Source organism: Oncorhynchus clarkii, chromosome 8 (assembly GCF_045791955.1).
Source record: "Oncorhynchus clarkii lewisi isolate Uvic-CL-2024 chromosome 8, UVic_Ocla_1.0, whole genome shotgun sequence".
In the NCBI taxonomy this organism is placed as follows: Eukaryota; Metazoa; Chordata; class Actinopteri; order Salmoniformes; family Salmonidae; genus Oncorhynchus; species Oncorhynchus clarkii.
In genome coordinates this window covers 38,354,109-38,372,737 of record NC_092154.1, presented here as the reverse complement: position 1 = coordinate 38,372,737, position 18,629 = coordinate 38,354,109, and the positions used below count along the sequence as shown (strand labels likewise).

Here is an 18,629-nt window from a genome sequence, read left to right as displayed (position 1 = left end):
GTGAAAATTAGCTTTTGGCTAAACCCCGGCATATTTACATGGATGTTGCATTATTGTAATATTGATGTTGATTAATGTGTATTGTTTCCTATAAATAAATAAATACATGTTATGCAACAGAGTGTATTTGTAGGGAGGGATATGTGATCATTCACAAGACCTTTGTTACTTGTGTAGATTAATTTAATTTTACTCAGCTAGTTGGATGAATTGCTTGTATTATTGTTGGGCATGACATGTTCCCATTTTGTGTATAATGAATAGCCAATCAATAGTATTTAATGTATGTGCAAAACAAATTTCCTTCAAGGGTAATAACATTTTGGTATATTTTAGAGTGACTTACATTCAACTAGCCTAAATTTAGGAGGAAAAACAACAACATACAGTATCACAGTCATGGGGCCTAAGCAAGATTTGATTGGTTTTTGGTTCATGCAATTCTACTCATTTTGCCATTGATTGAAGATGCATTTTTAGCAGTTTTAAAGCTTATTTTGTGAAATTCTACACATTTTGCAATGATATCTGAGTGAGAGTGGCTAACAAAGTCAATGGGGGCCCCTTGGAGGTCAGGGCCCGTGGGCCCGTGCCCTTCATGCCCGGTCGGCAATTCCGCCATGCTTACTACAAGTTTAGATAGCTGACTCAACTAATTTACCAATCTAAAAACATTTAGAGTGACAATTGAGTGACTGACATTGACTGACATAACAAAAGGAAAACTGCTGATGCACAACCAAATTTCAAAACTGCACCTTGTGTGTTCTACTATTCTAACTCTCAACAGGAAGTAAAGTTTCCTTCAAAAGTGACAATGAGCCCAGGGTTGCTGACCATAGGACCAGTGGGGATAGTTTCTCACCTGGCTCTAGCAGCCTCCACAGCCAGCCCCAGCAGGTTCCCCTCCCTGGTACGAGCACACTCCTCTATGGCCGACAGACACCTCTTCGCCACCTCAGCATCACGACTCTCCCTCACCTGCAGGAGACACACAGACGTGATATACATATAAAACAATATCTTAAATGTACTTATTCCTTTTTAGCTCCTAGTGAAGAAATAGCCTCAACAGTGAATCTCCAGCGAACCCTAATATGTTCTAATTATATTGGCTTTTCATTGTATTGATATAATGACATCATCTACATTGCAGTTTAGTGAGACCATAGACTGTTGTGCCTTAATGGGGTCAGAATTTTGTTTTGCTTTGCTTAATATTGACATTGATGTATAACATCCATAACACAACCCAATGTTGGCCTGGTTCCCAGTCCAAGGATATCCCTTTGCTTTGCTTCTCCACCTCTCAGTCTTGAACCCTTGCTTTCGTAGAAACCATGTGTCAGAAAGAGGGACTTTACATCAAACGAGACATTATTTTGAGGACAATGTTTGGCACCACACATGTTCTGGACAGGAAAATGGCCACTTACTCACAGCCTGGTGGTCCATATCTGTTAAGTGCTTTAGCCTAGTTCTCTGCTGTGTTTGTCCACTGTCATGCATTGCCTGACAATAGTCAGAGGAGTTGGACAACGCGAATACAGACCAGACTAGGGCTTACGAATGAGAAGCCAAACCAAAGGCAAACTAAATAGACAGGCTGCTGCCAAGGCAGCCTACTCTTCCTGGGGTCCAGCAAAATTAAGGCAGTTCATACAATTTTAAAAACATTACAATACATTCACAGATTTCACAACACACTGTGTGCCCCCGGGCCTCTACTCCACCACTACCACATATCTACATGACTAAATCCATGTGTACGTGTATGTATAGTGCGTATGTTATCGTGTGTGTGTGTATGCATGTGTCTGTGCCTATGTTTGTGTTGCTTCACAGTCCCCACTGTTTCATAAGGTGCTTTTTTATCTGTTTTTTAAATCTAATTGTACTGCTGCATCAGTTACTTGATGTGGAATAGAGTTCCATGTAGTCATGGCTCTATGTAGTCCTGTGTGGCTCCCATAGTCTGTTCTGGACTTGCGGACTGTGAAGAGACCTCTTGTGGGTTGATTAGAATGACAACAATGTACAACACACTATGACCGAGTATGGTCTTAGTTCGATGGCATTTTCAATGACAAAATACAACCATTTACATGATAAATAGAGAGATTAATTGTCACTACAAAAACTGGCAATGCAACTGCTTATTTAGCCCACAAGAGGAGTCACTTTGACAGTGACTCACTACCTGGTAGCACAATGAGGAGCCAGAAACATCATTAGGGTTTGAATAATTGCAGAAGTTGTCTTCAATCCCTCAAACTGAACATCAGCCAACCAAGCCATTTTGGACATTCAATTACATTAATGGGGAGTTGATGTGGTGACAAAACGGCACATTCGTTTTGGTAGGTGAATTGGGCCATTTCACTAATGTTTCCATCCAGAGTGATATTGGCAAGATTTTAAATAAAAGTAATTTCATAAACTCTTCTTTCCATTTGCAGGCTCATTTCAGGTTCAGCTGAGGACAGACTGGGTTTAAGCCCAGCTTGTCACTTGGTAATGAGTTTGTCTTTGTCTTAATTGTCACCTGTCCTGACCGGAAGTCTTGTCCAGTAACAAGGACTGTGAGTGTGATTAGGACAACAGAGAATCAGGGGGGGGGGGGGGGGTTGGGATTATGTCAGAAAGGCAGGAATTCCTGATTAATAAGTGAAAATCACTACCGGTAACTCAACCTTGACAGGGATGGATTTCCACTCAGACTGCATTTGCCAAGCTAATAACCTTCATAGAAATTCATTGGATCCTAAACACAGTCAGACCAAGGATTCACGTATACGGAGTCTCGAGAACAGAGTAGCACACGCACTAATTAAGACATTTGATCACACGGGAAACACTTAACTATGCTTCATATTCAATATCTGTGACACACTGCCTGGAGTTTGATAAACAGCATTGGCACTTGGATTGGAACCAGTGCTATGGTCAAATAAAATGAAAATAGAGCTCTTTGGCCTACGAACTGCAGTGGTGGGTTTGGCGTTGAACAACAGAAGCATTTGCAAAAAAGTTCACTAGGTTCCCCCGTGTGGTTCCAGCAACAACCCCAAAACATCACTGCTCTAGAGGAGATCTGCATGGAGGAATGGGCCAAAATACCAGCAACAGTGTGTGAAAACCTTGTGAAGACTTACAGAAAACGTTTGAACTCTGTCATTGCCAACAAAGGGTATATAACAAAGTATTGAGAAACTTTTGTTATTGACCAAATACTTATTTTCCACCATAATTTGCAAATACATTCATTAAAAATCCTACAATTTTTCTCATTTTGTCTGTCATAGTTGAAGTGTACCTATGATGAAAATGACAGGCCTCTCTCATCTTTTTAAGTGGGAGAACTTGCACAATTGGTGGCTGACTAAATACTTTTTTGCCCCACTGTATGCGTGTAAGTCTGTAATGTCTGTATTAATGTTTTTAAATATATGTCAATTCTAAAGTATTTTTGTCTGTAATGTCTTTTTCGTTGTGTCGGACTCCAGGAAGACTAGCTGTCACCACTGTTATCGGCCAATGGGGATCTCAATAAAATCTAAATCCCTCCCAACTTTTCTCCAATCTCATAAAACATTTTAGAACAAGGCTCAGTGACGTTATCCTCCCAAGGGGAGTATTGAAAACAGGGGTGTAAATCTTTGCTTGTGGAATAAAATGTATTTCTCTGTGCAATTGTATTAGTATAAAATAATATAATTTCACATTTGTTTGGGGAGCATGCAATATAGCTCAGTATTTGCATTATTTCTTTTACACAGTCTTTTTTGTTCATCTTAATCAAAGTTGACAATAATTATCAACCTGACTGTAGCTCTATTCCAATGTTAAGTGACCTTCCAAGAGAGGCAGTGTCACGACTCCCACCGAAGTTGGCTCCCCTGCCTGTTCGGGCGGTGCTCGGCGGTCGTCGTCACAGGCCTACTAGCCTCCACCGATCCCTTTTTCCTTTTCTGTTAGTTTAGTCTTATTAGTTGCACCTGTTCCTATTTGTGTTTTCTTGATTTTCTAGCCTTATTTAACCTTGTTAGGCCCGCTCTAGTTTGTGCGGGATTATTTTGTGTTGACGTTTAGTGTTGGCTGTGGTTTTGTGCTCCAGACCGTTTTACCCTGTGTTTTGGGTTGGTCAGTGTTTTCCGCCCTGTATTTGGGCATGACCGTTTGTGCCGGAATAAATAGCCTATTTTTCTTGAACCCTCTGCTCCTGACTCCTACCTTCCACTCCTATTCACCCGTGACACAGAGAGAGGTACTAATTATACTGTGACCCACGGCAAACAAATATCTTCTTGTCAGTAAGCATCTACACATGATTGCCACTCACATTATTACACACATTAACTATCATCATTGCTGGCATGTGCACGAGGTGACACAGTTGGAAAAACATTGAACAGAATCAGAAAACTTGATAAATGATAAACACTAGAAAATGTCGAATGCCAAATTCTATTGAAATATGTCAAAATGGTGAGATGAAAATATTTAAAAGATTTGTATTTTCCTTAAAGACAATGTTGACTTTCATATATTTTTTCCACTGAACTACTGTGACTTGATTATTGAGGTAAATCTTCACAGTAACTGAATCTTAAACTCAAATCTGACATGTTTGGTGAAAACCTAGATTGGTTTGCTGCCATGTTCTGCTGTTCAGGGCATAACTGTCTCATTGTACTAGAAGTATCTAGTGATCTATGATGCGAAACAACCTATGGGACAAAAATCTATTTTCTCTCTTTTCTTTCTTATATCCGATATTGATGACTACAAAATGAGGTAAACCTGGTTCCTGTTCAAATCTGTAAGCAAAGCGAAGATGACAAAATGCAAAGAAAATTAGAAGAAAAACCAGCCAACCTCGAGGACTAAAATCTTTGAAGAACAAGAAGACACATTTCATGATGATGTCTGACCCATATAATTAGGAATTGAAATGCTTATAATAGTAATTTAACAGGATATCTATGGTGTTACCGAGCTATCTGTATGTAAAGTATGTACAGTGGGGCAAAAAAGTATTTAGTCAGCCACCAATTGTGCAAGTTCTCCCACTTAAAAAGATGAGAGAGGCCTGTCATTTTCATCATAGGTACACTTCAACTATGACAGACAAAATGAGAAAAAAATCCAGAAAATCACATTGTAGGATTTTTAATGAATTTATTTGCAAATTATGGTGGAAAATAAGTATTTGGTCAAGAACAAAAGTTTCTCAATACTTTGTTATATACCCTTTGTTGGCAATGACAGAGGTCAAACGTTTTCTATAAGTCTTCACAAGGTTTTCACACACTGTTGCTGGTATTTTGGCCCATTCCTCCATGCATATCTCCTCTAGAGCAGTGATGTTTTGGGGCTGTTGCTGGGCAACACGGACTTTCAACTCCCTCCAAAGATTTTCTATGGGGTTGAGATCTGGAGACTGGCTAGGCCACTCCAGGACCTTGAAATGCTTCTTACGAAGCCACTCCTTCATTTCCCGGGCGGTGTGTGTCATGCTGAAAGACCCAGCCACGTTTCATCTTCAATGCCCTTGCTGATGGAAGGAGGGTTTCACTCAAAATATCACGATACATGGCCCCATTCATTCTTTCCTTTACACGGATCAGTCGTCCTGGTCCCTTTGCAGAAAAACAGGCCCAAAGCATGATGTTTTCACCCCCATGCTTCACAGTAGGTATGGTGTTATTTGGATGCAACTCAGCATTCTTTGTCCTCCAAACACGACGAGTTGAGTTTTTACCAAAAAGTTATATTTTGGTTTCATCTGACCATATGACATTCTCCCAATCTTCTTCTGGATCATCCAAATGCTCTCTAGCTTCAGACGGGCCTGGACATGTACTGGCTTAAGCAGGGGGACACGTCTGGCACTGCAGGATTTGAGTCCCTGGCGGCGTAGTGTGTTACTGATGGTAGGCTTTGTTACTTTGGTCCCAGCTCTCTGCAGGTCATTCACTAGGTCCCCCCGTGTGGTTCTGGGATTTTTGCTCACCGTTCTTGTGATCATTTTGACCCCACGGGGTGAGATCTTGCGTGGAGCCCCAGATCGAGGGAGATTATCAGTGGTCTTGTATATCTTCCATTTCCTAATAATTGCTCCCACAGTTGATTTCTTCAAACCAAGCTGCTTACCTATTGCAGATTCAGTCTTCCCAGCCTGGTGCAGGTCTACAATTTTGTTTCTGGTGTCCTTTCAGAGCTCTTTGGTCTTGGCCATAGTGAAGTTTGGAGTGTGACTGTTTGAGGTTGTGGACAGGTGTCTTTTATACTGATAACAAGTTCAAACAGGTGCCATTAATACAGGTAACGAGTGGAGGACAGAGGAGCCTCTTAAAGAAGAAGTTACAGGTCTGTGAGAGCCAGAAATCTTGCTTGTTTGTAGGTGGCCAAATACTTATTTTCCACCATTTGCAAAAAATTCAATAAAAATCCTACAATGTGATTTTCTGGATTTTTTTCTCTCTCATTTTGTATGTCATAGTTGAAGTGTACCTATGATAAAAATTACATCATCTTTTTAAGTGGGAGAACTTGCACAATTGGTGGCTGACTAAATACTTTTCCCCCCCACTGTATTGTGGTATTTGGTCTCCATTTTGCCTTTTCTACTTGTCTTTCCTGTGATAAGCTAGACTTCCATCCAATTGGCAATAGATTTCCACGTGAATATTCTAAATTCAAAAGGCACTCGCATATCTGAGCAATCTTTTTTGCGGGTGCATGGTAACAGTTGAACAAGATGAAGGAAAAAGGAAACCGCACACTGCTCTTGATAGTATCACTGAGCTTTAATAAGCTTACGTATCGGCCTCACGGCCTTCGTCAGAGCTTGCGTGAGTTAAAAAAAAATAATTGCGCCCTTATTTAGACCTAGCCCCACCCACATTCCGTTCCATGCTTCGAAAGGGGTTGGAGGCAAAGGTGAATATTCTGTGAATATTCTAAAATCCGCATAAAAACAATATGCTCATTTTCCCAGCAAAGATGTGTTTCCATCAAATTGACTAGTTGGATAAAAAGCTGTGCGCGATGACAGTGCACATACAAATATTTTTTTTTCAGATAAATTCCCATGTACCGAGTAAAAAAAAAAAAAAGTTAAATGGGTTTCCATCTCATTTTCAACTCTCACGAAAAAACATTTATGTTGCGTTTTATACCAGAAGTACCCACTCCGGTATTGGCACGTAATGGCCTAGCCAACAGCTCACAAATCCAGAAACAGATAAATGTATTATGTTCACAATAAAATAATTAGGTGTGGTGAAAGTCGTCGTAAAGATGATGACCGAGAGGAACGTGAAGGGAGATAGAGGCTTTCCTCTATTTCGTTTTTAAATGTAATCCTTCATATAACTTTTTCTCATCTCTACAGATGATTCGAGGAAGATCTGTTCAATCTTGGTAATGCTAGCAACTTGTAAACAACACAAGCATCATTCTTTCTAACCTTTCAGTTGAACTTTAACTTAACCGATCCAAAGTCTATCCTTTTATCGAGCTTTTAATCTATACATCTCGCATGGGGACACAATATGGTTTGAGGAAAACCTAGTTGTAGTTTTATAGGTCAGAGGTTGTCAGACTGATGCGAAATCTCGAGTCAGTTTAAAAATATAACTTTTTCCTTAATTTCCAAGAGGTTGTGGACTGTGATTAGTGTCAAATAGCGAGGTCAAGCAAAACAAAATGGCCTTAGTTGTGATGCATTGAGGCATTGTAGGCCAACGATACCAGGCTTATGTCATTTGAGATGTTTCCTCGAGTCTGGACTATGTAGACTATCATACTACTACTGTGGAGCCATAACTCTATCAATGCTCACCGACTGATCCACCCAAGGGCCTAACTTGTGCAGCCAACTTGTGTGTGTGTGTGTGTCTGTGTGTGTTTTGCCTCCCAGGCCCAAGAAGCAGGCAAAGTTGGTGGGAAGGTCAATATTTTGGAGACGTGTTATTAACCGACCCTCTGGAGAAATGAACGGAAGAGGGCCGGAGGATTGGTTGGGTCGTTTTGTTGAATTACGCGTTGAGTCTTGGGGTGAGTGTGACACTGACCTTCTTGAGTTTGTCGATCTGCTTGTTGCGTACGTTGGTGTTGTCGATAGCCAGCACATCAACGGACTCCTCTTTCTCTAGACGGTACTTATTCACCCCAACAATCACCTCCGAACCTGGGGGGCACAGCCAGTGGGACACACAGTCAGAGAAGGGGGCAGAGGCAAAGGCATACTCGCTCATACGCAAGCACGCACACACCCTAGTCTGTTGGCTGCTGGTTCAGTGAAGCGATAGAAGACATCGCAGTTAGTTTCTCTCTCAGACAGCTTTCAGTATTCACTTCACGATGACCAGCTAATACCATATACCTCTTTGAAAATATAGGGAATAGAAAGCAGGGAAATACAAAGTAACCCATCCATCCCTACTGTGTTCAATGGCTGCAGTGGGCCCCACCTTCTCTATTCTACCACTCTTCCCCTCCCCTCTCAGCATGCATCAAAGCAGTAGCGTTCGGCCGGGTCTCCTTGCGTGCTAACCAGGCCGACCCCTGCCATGTCCACAAGACAAACCCCAGTGGCCCTGGGAGCCCCCACTATGTTCACAGGACCCGACCCCTGTGCAGGCATCAGATAAGCACAGCCTTGGGTCTGCAATCAGATCAAAGGTTTAGATGGAGAGGTCAGAGCTCAGACGCCAGCTCACTCTCACACACACGCACTGTCTGTTATATTCCCCTGGCCAGTGTTTCGCTAGGCCAATAATGAATGTATGATCCTGACTAGAGCTGTGGAAATAGACCGCTGAGATGTCAAGTGCTACTTTTATGCCGGCAGACTTCCAGGACATGTCTCTTTAAAAGAGCAGCTATGAAATATGGAGTGTGTCTGTTCTGCCTGAGTGGAGGACTGATGCTTCCAACATACCCACTGAATTACATATGGGGCTTTTTAGGAGGGGAGGTGAGGCGATGGAGGGGAGAAGGATGTAAGAAAGAGGAGGGAATAAAAAGACGGAGGGTGGGTGGGAAAAGAGAACAGAAGGTGGGACGGGGAGGTGGGGAGATGGGAGAAGGACAGGGGTGCATGTGTGCCTGCACTGCACGTGTGTGTTCTGCTGCAGTACCTGAGTCGATGCGAGCCTGTCTGCGAGCAGCACACTCCTCGATGCGTAGTTTAGGAATGCCTTCAGCCACAGCTCTGGCCATGCCTCCCATCTCTTCGATCTCATTGATAAACTACAGGAGAGGGGATCAAATAAATTGATAAACATCTAATGTATTTAAACATAATTTATTTAAACATGAACACAATCAATACAAACAACCATTAAATATACTGTAAAGTGTGTGTGACCCCCTGACCCTTAACCGGTCCCTGAACTCTAACCCCTGACGTCTAACCCCTCACCATTAGGGCAGTGTTGTAGACATCGTCGGTCAGCGCCTCCATCATGTGTGACCCGCCCCAGGGGTCGGCGACCTTGGGTATCCCAGACTCCTCTTGGATGATTATCTGTGTGTTGCGTGCGATGCGGGCGCTCTTCACCGTTGGTAGACCCAAAGCCTCGTCAAAAGAGTTGGTGTGTAGAGACTGGGTCCCCCCGAACACCGCAGCCATCGCCTCGATCACAGTACGCACCACGTTGTTATACGGGTCCTGGAGAAAACAGAATACACGATACAGAACATATGAAGGTCATAATAGATTGAATTAGACTAGACCAGTTGGTGTAAAGTGACAGTGTAGGACAGGAAGTGACCTCTTTTAGGACAGATGATGCAAGTATCAGATAACAGCTGAGTTCAGCGCTCATTAGATGAGATAAGACTAGGGAGATAAGACTAGAGCAGGTGGTGTAAAGAGACTAGGTTCACCCCATTTACATGACTTGGCCTCGATCAAATAAAGTTAATTATGGGTTTTGTCCGCCCACCTGTTCAGTGAGGGACCAGCCTGAGGTCTGACAGTGGGTCCTGAGGAGCAGAGACTTGGCCAGCTTGGGTTGGAACTTCTCCTTAATGAGCATGGCCCACAGCCTCCTGCCTGCCCTCAGCTTGGCAATCTCCATGTAGAAGTTCATACCGATACCCCAGAAGAATGACAGCCTAGAGGAGAGAGGGAGGGGTATAGAGTGATATATACAAGTACCCGAGTATCAAACGTTGGAACAAGATTTTATTTGGTTTTACTTAACACTATGTATTCCAAGTATGCATGTCCTTTGTTGGAAAGCACATTCCCCATGAGTTTTCAAAGTATACCATTCTATAGACATGAGATATAGGTAACTAGCAAAATATTGGAAACACCAACATAGTCTCCTATTAGGACACTGGGCCACCAGAACAGCTTCAATGCGCCTTGGCATAGATTCTACAAGTGTCTGGAACTCTATTGGAGGGATGCGACACCTTTATTCCACGAGAAATGTCATAATTTGGTGTTTTGTTGATTTATTTATTTTTATTTATCCGTTATTTTACCAGGTAAGTTGACTGAGAACACGTTCTCATTTGCAGCAACGACCTGGGGAATAGTTACAGGGGAGAGGAGGGGGATGAATGAGCCAATTGTAAACTGGGAATTATTAGGTGACCGTGATGGTTTGAGGGCCAGATTGGGAATTTAGCCAGGACACCGGGGTTAACATCTATACTCTTACGATAAGTGCCATGGGATCTTTAATGACCTCAGAGAGTCAGGACACCCGTTTAACGTCCCATCCGAAAGACGGCACCCTACACAGGGCAGTGCCCTGGGTCATTGGGATATTATTTTTTTTGTCCAGAGGAAAGAGTGCCTCCTACTGGCCCTCCAACACCACGTCTCCCATCCAGGAACTGACCAGGACCAACCCTGCTTAGCTTCAGAAGCAAGCCAGCAGTGGTATGCAGGGCGGTATACTGCTGGAAAACACTGTCTCAGGCACTGCTTCAGAATCTCCCACGAGGGTTCACTTGGGTTGAGATCTGGCTACTGAGACACACACAGCCTTTAAACCATATGCTCCTCCGAGACCCCTCGTTCAAAGTCACGGAGATCTCTTCTTCTAGCCATGGTAGCCAAAATAATGGGCAACCGAGCATTTTTATACATGACCCTAAGCATGATGGGATGTTAGTTACTTAATTAATACAGGAACCACATCTGTGTGGAAGCACCTGCTTCCAATATACTTTGTATCCCTAATGCACTCAAGTGTTTCCTTTATTGTGTCAGTTACCTGTCTGTTATTATCCACACGTTCATATTGATGCTCCAGAGAAATGACTAGGAAGACAGGTTGCCCACATTGTGTGTTGTCTGTAAACACCCTAAGATGTAATAAATCAATAAGTACGGTTAAAACTGCCAATAAGAATGAATAGACAGCTAAAGTGTAGAGCAGAGTGTTGCAACAGCAGAGCTCTCAGCTGAGGACAATTATAGCTTACAGCAATTCATTGAATGCAAGCACAAGTATTTGTCATTCAACCATGTCTATTGATTTTGACAGTCCTAACAGGACTGCTATGCACATGCCATATATCATTACCGCTCAGGGGGAACCTGTCAATCAATAACACTGCAGTGTGTGTCTGTGTGTACATGCATGGACTAACTACAGTCACCTACCTCTGTGATTACCTACGTGACTGACAATAAGGTGACTTGAGACATTTTTAACAAAAAGGATCTGCATTATTGTAATGTCAAAGTGAGCGACTAAATGAACAATGGACTAAACGCAGGCTGGCTAAAACTCATGGCTAAATGAAAGGACAGTCAACTCGCAGCAACTTTAAAGTACTTCCTTCGAACAACCACACGTCAATCAGCAGTCTGTCATTCACCCTAGGGAGTCATTTAGAGTGTGTGTCCTCTGACCTCGCTGCAAATCACATGGCTCTGCATCAAAAAACCACGACATGAAACAGCGAGCCAGAGAGGACAGTTTGTGAATAGCTGTCTAGTGGAGAGGAGACCTCTGTGTCTGACAGGACATTCACTGCTCTGAGACACTGGGAATGACACAGGGAAATCACAAAGAGAACCTCTCCAGAAACAACCCATAGCCACTAACTCTGAGGCACTGCATCACACAGGAATGAGGTCCCTGGGACAACACACACTGTATGATCTCACTCTGTGTGTGCGCACACCTGGGGGCGAACTCGTCTATAGTGAGGCCAGCTTTCAGCCCAGTGCGGCAGTACTCCAGGCCGTTGGCGATGGTGTAGGCCACCTCCAAGATGGCGTCCGCCCCGGCCTCCTGGAGATGGTAACCACTGATGGAGATGGAGTTGAACTTGGGCATGTGCTACCGGAGGAAACAACCAGTCATTCAACCAAACAATCAATCGTAACAATAATCAATCAATCATGATGGGGAAACAGTGTGAGTTCAGTCACGGACCTCTTGTGTTTGAGGTACGAGCCTGTATCTTAAGTTAGATGTTACTTCCGTGGAAATATTTTTTTTTTAAAGAGGACTTTAACTGTATTTGCAAGGTGGCGAGGTACAGAGGACGCTTTACCCTGTTGTAGCTTTAAGGTTCTTACCTTGGATGTGTAGGCGAAGATATCAGCGATGGCGTGCATGGAAGGTTCCGGGGGGAAGATATAGGTGTTGCGCACCATGAACTCCTTCAGGATGTCGTTCTGGATAGTTCCCGTCAGCTTCTCCTTGGGCACCCCCTGCTCCTCCCCAGTCACGATGAACATGGCCAGCACTGGGATCACCGCTCCATTCATCGTCATAGAAACCGACATCTTCTCCAGCGGGATGCCGTCGAACAGCATCTTGGTGTCCTCCACGGTATCTATGGCGACCCCCGCCATTCCGACATCGCCATGGACACGGGGGTTGTCGGAGTCATACCCGCGGTGAGTCGGGAGGTCGAAGGCCACCGAGAGACCCTGTTGACCCGCTGTAGAAAGAGAGAGCGAGAGGGGAAGTGAGAGAGAGAAGTTACACTTCAAAAATAAGCACATAAAAACATGTGCTTGTTGTTTTATTAACCTATAAAGTAGAGAAAGAACTCTTGCCTGATTAAACCTGACAGAGTCCATTTCTAGACAGACAACAATCACAAGACTCACAAGTGCCACTCAGCCTCCAACAACCTGGGTTCACTTCAATATTCTATCATAAAACCCCAGTTGGTCACACCAGCAGTGAGTATCGTGCAGTACCTTTAATGTTGTCCCGGTAGAACTTGTTGCTCTCCTCCACGGTGCTGAAGCCAGCATACTGCCTGATGGTCCAGGGCCTAAACGTGTACATGGTGGGGTAGGGCCCCCTAGTGTAAGGGAAGACCCCCGGCAGTTCGTCTGGCTTCGTTGCAGAGTCTGCTTTAGTGTAGACGGGTTTGATGTTGAGGCCCTCCGGCGTGCGCCAGATCAGGTCTTCTGGGTTCTTCCCTTTCAGTTGTTTTTTGGCCAGGCTGGCCCACTCCGGGTGCAGGTCCACTTCATCCTGACAGGGCGTTGCGATACGAAACTGTCGGGAGTGCGTCTGTGAGCATGTGTTGATGAATCCGTGTGAGGAGCAGGGAGCTCCTAGAAGTCGGCGTGCAGCCAGAGCGACACATGTCCTCTGTGCGGTCAGCATGACGGGCCTGGATCAGTAACACATGAGACACAGGAGGAGAGGAATGAAAAACAGTGGGACAAGAATGAGACATCAGGAAATCCCTCTGGTTTTTTTGAGTATTGGTGATTTCCTGGTAAAACAAAATAACCAATAAGCGAAGGCTTTGATTTCTTGTCAAACAGATAGAAAATGGATCTTAAAAAGCAAAAAGATATTAGAAATAGATCAAAACACAACAATGTAGAAATATTTAGTTTAGGAAGAAAAAATGTAATCTGCCTTCTGTAAGTTCTGTTACCAAAAAAAAACACATCTTTAAAATGTTTTCTAATGTTTTCATGAGTTCACATAAGTAACAAGTAAAAGGTAGGCCTATCAACTAGTTATGGTACGTTTTTAATGGTATACATTTGTTTATGAATTATTAAGTGATAAAAATGTGAAATTCTGTTACCAAATCTGTAAAATTATTTCAGAAACATTTCAGCATACGCCCCAATAGAGAGAGGATGGATGGAGGGTGGTGTGAGATGAGAGAAAAGAGATATTGAACACATGCAGAATGAATATAATATGATTCTTCACAGTGACAATGACATATGACTGGGTCCCCTGTGGACAAGTAAATGAGGGAGATTGCGGAGCCGGACACACACACAGTGCCTTGTGATGCGTTGTATGTGAACAATCCTAAGAGGATAGTGTAGTCATAGTGAGGGTTCTTGGATGAGTAACTATGGAGACAGACTGGCTGGCCAGTCATGGGCTCTAATGTAGACTGGGACATCTACAGTGCATTCGGAAAGTATTCAAACCCCTTGACTTTTTCCACATTTTGTTACGTTACAGCCTTATTCTAAAATGGATTCAATTGTTTTTTCCCCCTCGTCAATCTACACACAATAATGACAAAGCCAAAAAATATTGTGTTTTTTTTTGCTAAGGCGAGTCTTGGTGGTTCCAAACTTCTTCCATTTAAGAATGTTTTTGGGGACCTTCAAAGCTGCAGAAATGTTTTGGTACCCTTCCCCAGATCTGTGCCTCGACACAATCCTATCTCAGAGATCTACAGATAATTCCTTCGACCTCACAGCTTGATTTTTGCTCTGACATGCAGTGTCAACTGTGGGACCTTATATAGACAGGTGTGTGCCTTTCCAAATCATGTCCAATCAATTGAATTTACCACAGCTGGACTCCAATTAAGTTGTATAAACATCTCAAGGATGATCCATGGAAACAGGATGCACCCGAGTTTGATTTCGAGTCTCATAGCAAAGGGTCTGAATACTTATGTGCATTTTTCTCCAGTAGTGCTCACTTCACAAGCTCACGGCACGACAGGCCCAGCATACATTTGTAGTCTACTTGTGCACTCTATAGCCCCTTGCTTCAGCTACTGTCATCTAGTATGCTAAATATTTTCATAAAGAAACGGATAAAACACACGGGTAAAAGGTCAAGGTAACTTACAAAGATGAGGAGGACCAAGAGCAAGAGAGAGAGTGTGGTGATGTACGGTAGTGTCCACAACTAAAGAATCATTGTGGAATCTGAAAAGAAAGGGATCCAAAAGCATGATGCTGTGGGCCTACTTACGATGCACACATGCTAACAGAAAGGAACGAGGTGGGTAATCCTGGTAAATGTGTCATTGTAGCAAAGTATTTATAATCCCAAAAAATTGATCTCTTGTTCGATCATTTTCATTCTATTATCTCTATACAATGGGCCATAATTGATTTTGGCCCAATAGGCTTTGCATATTCCATGACCTCTTTCGATGAGCTTTCCGCTTTGATAGGGTTATTTTAACTAAAATATTTTAGGCCTACCTACAGAAAAACAATACAAAATAAAAACTACACATCCCTGCCCAGCCTTGCACGCTCCGCTCCTAAACTCTGGTGTGAGCCAACATTACATGTCCATTGGACTATGATAATGGTAATTGCAGAGCAACAGTGAAGTTCATAAGAGTTTATATTTTTGAGAAATGAAGGTATAGATACATTTTCAATTATTTTCCATCTTAAGAATTAGGCATAAATAACAGACGGAAGAGGGGTCTTACAAAACACGTATTAGAAATACATCAAAATATTGTTTATGTAAAGACCCCTGCCAACTAACATTAACACTTATATTTCATTTTGGAGAAATGATTTGCCTTCTGTAAATTAAAAAAAATCATTCAAAATCAACCACATATCCAAGATATTTTCTACTTTCTTTAACGAAAGTTCACACAAGTAACAAGTAAACGTAGACCTACCAATTAGTTTGTGTTTTTACTGATAGAAATGTTTGCTTACGAGTTACCAAATTGATAACAGAATAACCCAAAAATGTGTAACAGAATTACTACAATTGAATTGGCTACAAAGGAAATCATAGTTAGCGTTCTCTCACCTGCTACTGTTCTCCCTCTCCCTCCAAATCCTAGATGTTTGTTTCAAACGTTTGTATAGCACAGTACAGCAGAGTACAGCACAGTAAAGAAAAGTAGAGTACGGTTCAGTACTTTATAGTAGAATAGAGTACAGTAAAGTAGACTATAGTATAGTCCTGTACAGTAGAATAGAGTGGAGTACAGTTCAATACAGTACACAGTAGAGAAACTAGAGTGGTGTACACTATAATGTACTGAACTACACTCTACTGAGATGTACTTTAATGTCCAAACTCGTGAAACATAGACAGACGTATGTGATAGGATCAGATTTGGTTTAGTCCAGACCGACAAACTTCGGTCTTGTTTGGTGGCGGAGCTCATTACAATATTGGCGAGTGTGTAGAATCATTTTGCATATTTCTACCTGTGACATGCATTTCTGTGTCGTACAGTTCAGTGTCACATCATAGCTGACACCCATTCTTTCTGCAAGCATGTTTGTATCTTAATTCGGAGCAGATATTTAAGAGTTTTTGGGAAAAGTGGTCACATAAAAAAAAAACAGAGGGAGATTATACAGAAATTCTGTTACCAAACACGGCATCTGCACAGTTCTTCCAGAAAATGTGTTTTTGTTCAAAAATAAATTGTCAGTGTAAATAGATTGTTAAACTTTGAAATCAATGGTTTTGGTGTTCATTTTAAGTGGAAAAACCACATTGCTACGTTAACTCACTGCGTATCGTACACAAACACGTAATATTTATGGTGATATAATATATATATATATATATATATACACACACACACACACACACACACACACACACAACAGAAAGATGAATTTCTTCCCTTTCTAACAAAATCAAGCCAAAGACGTTACACAATCCATCTCTGCCACCTGCAGAAGTAATGGGGCTGATTGTAAAAAGTGCTTGGGGGGAGGGGGTGGAGCGAGCTTCAGCTTAGAGCAGGTGGGGAGAACTGTCCAGTGGCGAAACGGCATTTTCTACCCGATTTATCAATTACATTAAAACACCATAGAGTTTATAGAATACAACAGACCTTTTTTTGATTTAGTGTCTGAAATTAACAAAACAGTGCCACGTTTGTATATAATGGTGCAATCAGAGTTCGCTACAACTCAGCGGTTCTCAAAGTGGGGTCCGCAACCAAGATCCAAAAATAAAAATATTATTATTATTTATATTACTGACAACAGATTAAACACATTTTGGCCAAGGGCTCTGTGGAATAAATTGTGTGTAATACCATACAATTTGATATTATTAATCTACAATTTGGGCCTACTGCAGGATAGTAGCTTTAAAGCTGCAACAACAAAACTTCTCTCTGACCACGCAACAAAATATGTCGAATTAGAGGACAATAGGGTTGTCACCAGTATTGCGATACAACAATACCTTTTCATTTTCATGGCAAAAAGGAAAACACAAAGCAGACTAAACTCTTATGTCCTATAAAAAACCTGCTGTGTGTAAAATATTACGTGCTATAGCTGGTATCGTAAGACAACACTACAGGAAATTAACTTGAAAACTTTTCTCTCCTTTTCCTTTAAAATGTTCCTTACCAGGAAGACCTATGCCAGAGACTTGGTTCGTCCGGCCATGCACTGCCAAAGTCATAGTAAAAGTCTTTGTATGCCATTTTTAGCTCACTCGAGTTGTGCTCTGGGACGGGTTAATTTGTTGTCACAAAAGGGGTCCCCGGCCCCAAAAAGTTTGAGAACCCCTTACACAAGGAACAGAGGCTGTCACTGCTTTTGAGAATTATTACTGCTCAAAGTGATTTTCAGCTTTTCTCAAATATGATTTGGCCTTGACCATGTCAATCTAAGCTTGACAAGAACAGTATACAATTCCCCGGATGTTGGAGTAGACAATTACCAGGATGTTGATGCTAACATATTGGCCACATTCCTCTTCCCGGGCCAATGATTTCTATACATCATTGGCGTTGCTGACGCCTGTCAGATCTTACAACGCCTGCATAGGTATTTTACTTATCAGCTAACCACGTCATATGTTATAGCAATCTGTCAGTCGATTACATAGTTGATGACAATGAACTGCATTTGTTAATGCAGGCCAACATCTGACCAGGGGAATTCCACACATTCCGCGTGCAAGACAACTCGGAAAGTGACATTTCCGACTTGGAAAAACGCTGTTAGAATCTACCAATAGGAAACTCTAAACTAACCGAATTGTCTTGAAAACACCAATAACAATGTGCCAGTCGGTAACCATTAGCTGTAGGGCCATTCATTTAATTGCAACCCCGTTTGAACGCCAGGTTAAGCTAACGCCATATTCACGATGTACGATAAAGTGGTACCATACGATACACGTTTATTGAGGAGCCAACTGCTACGGTCACGTCAATATCGCATAAACAAAACACGCAAGTCATTGCAGCGGCTACTAGGACGACAGTAAGGTTCGCTGCATGTTGGTTACGCACCCGCTAGCAAGCTAGCTAGTAATGCCCTGGCATATAAACAAATCATCACATCTTTGATGTAGTTTATTTTAAACCCAAATGTAAAATTGGCTGCAATACATTATTACAGAAGGGCTAACATTATTACAGAAGGGTAGTTTTCTCAC

The 18,629-nt window shown here is 42.2% G+C and overlaps 1 protein-coding gene across 4 annotated transcripts in view; it reads right to left on the bottom strand.

Moving 5' to 3' along the window:
• LOC139415368 (methylmalonyl-CoA mutase, mitochondrial-like) overlaps positions 1 to 18,629 on the bottom strand; it is a 42,076-nt gene that overhangs the window by 23,325 nt on the left and 122 nt on the right. For 2 of the 4 annotated variants that reach the window (XM_071163467.1, XM_071163468.1), the window contains exons 2-9: positions 13,202 to 13,626; positions 12,569 to 12,936; positions 12,169 to 12,326; positions 9,960 to 10,131; positions 9,434 to 9,682; positions 9,150 to 9,261; positions 8,082 to 8,197; positions 866 to 981 (exon numbers count right to left, since the gene is read on the bottom strand). In XM_071163467.1, the coding sequence (XP_071019568.1) occupies positions 866 to 981; positions 8,082 to 8,197; positions 9,150 to 9,261; positions 9,434 to 9,682; positions 9,960 to 10,131; positions 12,169 to 12,326; positions 12,569 to 12,936; positions 13,202 to 13,619 (1,709 nt within the window). In that variant the 5' untranslated portion in view covers positions 13,620 to 13,626. Of the gene's footprint in view, positions 1 to 865; positions 982 to 8,081; positions 8,198 to 9,149; positions 9,262 to 9,433; positions 9,683 to 9,959; positions 10,132 to 12,168; positions 12,327 to 12,568; positions 12,937 to 13,201; positions 13,627 to 15,074; positions 15,150 to 17,590; positions 17,722 to 18,629 lie in introns of those variants that run through there. The other 2 variants (XM_071163466.1, XM_071163469.1) reach the window with 2 other exon arrangements.